This window comes from Colletes latitarsis, chromosome 5 (genome assembly GCF_051014445.1).
Source record: "Colletes latitarsis isolate SP2378_abdomen chromosome 5, iyColLati1, whole genome shotgun sequence".
NCBI classification, from domain to species: domain Eukaryota; kingdom Metazoa; phylum Arthropoda; class Insecta; order Hymenoptera; family Colletidae; genus Colletes; species Colletes latitarsis.
In genome coordinates, this window is record NC_135138.1 from 28525738 (window position 1) to 28531919 (window position 6182).

Below are 6182 nucleotides of genomic sequence, written 5' to 3' on the forward strand. Positions count from 1 at the left end.
AATCAAGGATACTAATTTGTTGATTGAGGCTTCGTTAAAAAGTTATAGAAACATTTCTGACCAGACAGTATATTTTCGGTAAAGAATTTTTTTCTCGAAAGCACGTAGGATTTCGGAAGTATGTGTATTCATCAAAAATGATTGTAATTGACCCCCACAGCCGAAAACAATTTTTCCAGAACGATTTGGAATTTTTTTTTTCGACGAAAAATTTTGGCAGCTCCCTCTGTCGATTTTTCTTGAAAATTCGTTTATGATTTTTAGTAATTTTATTTGACGCCCTACAGAAAAGTTGTCTAATACTTTTTTATAGGTACCCATGAGCTCTGTTTCAGAAAAAAGTTTCATTGAAATATATTCACTATTGTAGGAGTTATGGCTGTTTGAAAATTGGACCATTTTTATGGGGTTTTTCTCATTTTACGGAGTCAAGAACCAACTTTTCGAATATTTTTGCGATTTGTACATATTCTCCATCAAAATACGCGTAGTTTGCTTTTTTAAACATTAAAATCGTCCAATCCGTTCAGAAGTTATGACGTTTTAAAGATACGCATGAAAATTCAGGGAAAGATATCAACGGTATGGTCAGACATTATATTTTCGGTAAAGAATTTTTTTCTCGAATGTGCGTAGGATTTCGGGGGTATGTCTAATGACCAAAAATGATTGTATTTGACCCCTGCAACCAAAAATAATTTTTTGAGAACAATTTGAAATTTTTTAATTTCGCCCAAAAATTAGCACCTTCTTTAATTTTTAAGACATTGGAACAAAACTTAGAGAAAATATACTACTTTAAATGTATTATGAATCGTTGTTTATTTATTACATCGTTGAGCAGTTACTAAAACGTGGGATAACTTTGTTGTTGCAGGTGGAGGAGGACTGGAAGTACGTCGCGATGGTGCTCGACCGGATCTTCCTCTGGATTTTCACGGTGGCCTGCGTGCTCGGCACGGTGTTGATCATCTGTCAGGCGCCGAGTCTCTACGACACGACGAAGCCGATCGACATCAAGTACAGCAAGATCGCGAAGAAGAAGATGATGCTGATGAACATGGGCCTCGAGGAGGACTAGTCGACGATCCCGCGCGGCCTCGTGCCGCGGTCACAGCGACAGCTGCCACCGCGTCGTCGGCGCCGTCGTCGTTCCCGTCGACGTCGCCGTCATCAACGTCATCGTCGTCGTCGTCGTCGTCGTCGACGTCGTTCGGCAGACGTTGCCCATCATCGAAACTGCCGATTTTCGCGTCGACGCGTAAGAGGACCCTCTCTCGATCGATGCTGCCAAAGATGAGAATCTGCCGGACACTCTGGAGTACCAATGAAAACGAAAATGGCGTTGATACGAACTCAGTTTGAGAGTTGTGCGAGCCGAGGAAGAAAAAGAAAGAAGGAGGATTCGTGTTATTCGTTCGGGTGCCTGGTTCCGTTTACACTCGACGAATTTGCGGTGCAATCCGCGTATATCCGTGGCGTGGATCTTTTACCTCTCCGAACTGTGGACAGGTCCCAAGGATCTCGATCGCCTGAGACACTTGGAGAGGGTGCGCCGCGCGGTAACGAGAGCAAACGAGAGAATGTCTGTGTGCGCGTGCGTGTTTATTGCGTGATCGCTAAGTGAGAGTGCGAAAACAGTGGCTGAACAGTGCGAATGCGAGCAAAAGGGGGGAAGGGTACCGAGTCTGAATGAGAGGAAGAAGGGAGGGGGAGGGAGAGAGTGGGCGTGGAAAGGGCAAGAGAGGGGAGAAAAAGTGCCAAATACGCGAAACACACGCGCAACGTATTTTTGTAAATCTGGTTTCATACGTAAGGCTAGAGTCGTGCGGCGAGACGTCGAACTGCCCGAACTGCCGATTTTATATAAGAAGACGTTTACACACGCATACACGAACACCAAAGGAGGACACACCTACATACGGACACTCACACACGTTACACCCATACACACGCGGAGCACATGACGCGAATTTACGTAACACGTCGAAACATTTATACGTAATGAGACGAGGTAAAACGATGAGTGACACACACGCGCGCGCGCGCGAACGCGCGTGTACACATAGGTATATAGGGAATTATACATCTATCACGTGCGTAGATATATACATTCGAGAACGATCTCAGCGTGCACGAACACGACACGAATATTTCTCATCCGCATTCTCGACGCAAAAATCGTCTGATCGCGTGGTGCGCGCTCGCTCGCGCTCGCGCCTGCCCGTGCAGACACACACGCCACACGCACAAACGAGCACACGGGATATCGCTGGCTCGCGTGCCACCGCCGACGAAGGAGAATCGATTCACGCTGGATTTTTCCTGCCAGGAAACGCGCCGATCGCTCGACCACGTCCGAGTTCGAAGTAGAAAAAACATCTTTCTTCGATCTTTCTTTCTTTTTTTTATCTTAAATTTGTCACCGTGGTTTCCCCGTGCTCGGAGACGAGGCTATCGCCTGGCAATTGTCAAGGAATGTTCAATCGCGAGCTCCTTCGTCGCGCGTGCTCGCCGGGTCGAGACTGGGCCGAGACGAGGATTCGCGGACCGAGTAACGCAGAGAGGAAAGAAAGATCTGCCCCGAACAGAAGCGGTACCATCTGCAGAACGTGGACACTGACGAGTAATTTTTGCACAGGAGGCGATCTTTCTTCCTCCCTGGGACAGCTTGCAAACAACTGCCAACTTTAGGGACAACGGCCTCGAGACCGATCTAACCGGTTCTCGGAGAGGAGGAGACTGAATCAGTGGGTCGAGAAAGGTCGGGAAGAGGAGCCAGAGCGTAGAATAATCCGGGCGAGAGGTTCTGGCGTGCCAAGACGCGCGATTCCGGACGAGAATTGTTTCGTCGGTGAGCTGAAACGGCCAATCGAGGCTCCGGGGCTTTCAGCTTTTCTTTCGTCTATCGCGATGACATGCGATAGAAGTTCCCGAGACGGTTCAGTCAGCGACTGCGTTCTCCCATGACGTTTTCAGCTGGTTTTGGTTTTTATCCCAACAACGACAAAACGAGTCCCCTCGGAGCGTAGGAAAATCTCCGCGATCGACTCCGTTCGCAATTCCATTAACTGTGTTCAATCTCTGGCGAGGTTCGTCGCGACCTCGTTAACCTCGACGGCCCGATCCTTCGATCATCGTCGAGCAGAATCGCCTGTTGAAGTTTCCGTTTCTCAACGAGACGCCCAGCCGATCGATGGAGAACGAAAAACTGTCGGGATCGCCAGAGCCAACCCGAAGGACCATCGACTGCCATTATCCGCGAGTTCATTGTCGCGGACGTCGCGGAAGCCAGCGATACGCCCGAGCAACCGCTGCTTCTTTCCTGGATCTCGTGGCTGACCCGTGCCAGCGGATCGATACAGAAAGCTGTAGCCAGTTGGATGTTTCGAGTTCCTTGTTCCAACGAAAACGCGATTGTCCGCCGCGGTTGGGAATCCTGCGAGGGTCGACGACCTACGGTTCGTCCATGAGAAGGGAGTATCGGAGAAGATGGGAGATTAGACTCGTACAGACTCGAGACGCCTGGTGGAAGGGTTCGAATCGCTCGAAGAAATTGGGATTCTTCGAAGATCCTGGAAGAATCTACGGAACCTGTCGTTTCGTCTACGCCGGTAGATTTAAGAAACAATTCCGAGAAACTCTAACGTATCGAAATCTCGAGTCGCCCTTCCGCGCGTACAACGAGTCTGCCTCGTCGCGGGCGTGGAAACGCGGCTCAGGACTCCGTTTTCGAAGCCTTGTTTTCTGAATACGCTTGGCTCCGCCGAGATTTTCTCCAGGACATCGGACCAAGGGGACTCGAGACTCGCCGAAACGGCCAAATAGCTTGTCGACCGCCCATCACTGGTCACGTGCGCACGCTTGCCGGCGCGTGCGTGCGCGCACCGAACGCGCACGCATCCACATACACAGAGACATCGTTTATATACCGACAATGATGATGGGTGGGGGATATGTGGGCGTCAGGGGGCGAGAAATAACCGCCCCGATCCCCGCGAAGCGATGTAATAATCAATTTATTTGCTCACGTAAAGGTAACAGTATAATATATTTAATATGTGCGTTAGGTATAACGGAGGTTAATCACACAAGAACTAATCAATCGCATGATCGAGGACGATTCACTCGCCGAGCCTGTGGCGATGGTGGTGGTTGTTAATGATGTGTGGGACGTGTTCTATTACGCTGATTCACGGACACCCATTCACCAGTGTAACATCAAGAGACGTAATTTCGAGTATGGAAAGTCGGAAGGTGAGAAAATCTTTATCTTCGTCGTTTTTTGGGGCGGGGGCGCCGCTACAGAGATTAACTTTTCTGTATGGGGTTCAGGGGGAAATTTCTATCAGGCTTTTGAAACTTGCATAAGATTCTGTGAGAAAAACCGGATCGAAAACAAAGAATATATTTTTTTCGTGCGTGCCTTCGTTTTCGAGATAATTGTGATTAAACGTGGGGCACGCGCTCCACCAAACTTTGGGCGCGATTATCTCGAGAACGAAGGCTCGTACGGAAATATTTTCTCCTACATTTTGAGCTTAGTTTTTCTTCCGGAATCGGGAACACTACTCCTCTTCTTATTTGAACATGAATTTGCGTTCTGGTCTCGGAACGAATTCGTAATTCACCATCGCTATCTTTATTCCTTCTACTTCTTCGCAATCCCTTTAATGAAACGCTATACGAATTGAGAAACTTAAAAATACGCGACATTCCTAAAACTAGCTAACTCGAAGCAGCCAATATTTGATTATTTTGTTAAACGGGAAGAACTTACGTTCAATGAATATCGTTAGTCGAACCTGTGGCGAACACTTTACGAATACAGCTCAGCAAGTTTAATAAAACGAAAAAAGTAATTTTGTGGTTGTAATTTTCTTCCAAATACGAGCAATATTAAGTTTATAGACCTAACGATTAAAAAAAGTTTCTTTCTTCATTGTATCGGCAAGAAAGAAACGAGTTAACGAATTATTTATCTCTAATTTCAATCGTCCGATACTCTTTCCATCGGTTATGACTGTGAGAAGTACGACAAGAGCTGACGTCGAAGATCTTATTTAACTCTTCGAACTATAGATACATCGAGTTTGAATCAATATGCTTCGGGTTAATGGGAGACCAAGGTTCTCGAGAACGAAGAAAAGGAGTTTACGTTGACGTCGATCGATGGTTCGTCCGTATAAACGAATAATCGAGGGAACTGGGAGGTTCAAGCGCGGATAACACCAACGTCGAAGCGTGTCTGCGTACTAAAGACGGCTGTTGCGCGTCGTAACGCATCGCCATTGTTCGCCAGCCGCGTCTCTGACTTCCTGTTCCCGGTTATTAATTTACGACGGAGCTTAAATCAGACTTCAAACGTGGACGCGCTGCGCGTCGTGACGTTATTACGCGAATGTCACCGGGTAGCGTAATGTATGGCGTTGCGTCCGTGGGAAACTGGGTCACGGGACGACGCTCGGAGCGAAAATATTTTTTTTTTCTCCCTTCGTCGTGGAACTCGACTTTTCGCGAACAAACCGTAGGGAGAACGAGGTTCAGAAAGGATGAATTTAATTCCGTCGAGTAATAAGAAATGATTGCGAATTTTATTTACTTGTTTACTTTGATAATTGACGGGTCGAAACACGCAATTTTGCAGACAATTTAACGTTATACGAAGCTGGATACAGCAACGGAAGTACACCGTTCTCCGAAAAAAAATCGAAGCTATCAAAATTTCAAAAAAACCGTGTATAATGTCTTTTTGAAAAGTTGCACAGAATTAGTGAACAAATTTAAATTGCTCGTATGATTATTTGCAGAGGAAATGTTACGATTAATTCGATCATGAGAATATTGGAACATATACTCTGTTCATTAATGATCTTAAATAGAAAAGGAGTACCTTTATTTGTCCTTGGGTAGCCATGCATAGTAGTCACGAGTCCTTTATATTTTTTAATTCCGTGAAATTTAACAGAAATATAAATTCTTAAACGTCCAGCTGACTGCCATAGTGCAAATAAAATAACGCTAAAATTCGCGAACGATGAAACTCGCGTTAAACAATGAGAGTAACCTGTTGGCGAAGCGCATTTGTCGAAAGAGTGACCGACAATTTCGACCACAACGGCATATTATTATAAATGTAATCGGGCCGCGAGAAACTCAGATTTCTACCAGAGCATTCTCCG

The 6182-nt window shown here is 46.3% G+C and overlaps 1 protein-coding gene across 1 annotated transcript in view; it reads left to right on the forward strand.

Moving 5' to 3' along the window:
* Nachralpha1 (nicotinic acetylcholine receptor alpha1) overlaps positions 1-1662 on the forward strand; it is a 220193-nt gene extending 218531 nt beyond the window's left edge. Inside the window, exon 7 of the mRNA XM_076765412.1 lies at positions 878-1662. Coding sequence (XP_076621527.1) covers positions 878-1081 — 204 coding nt within the window. The 3' untranslated portion in view covers positions 1082-1662. The remainder of the gene's footprint in view (positions 1-877) is intronic.
* The last annotated feature ends 4520 nt before the right edge of the window (positions 1663-6182 follow it).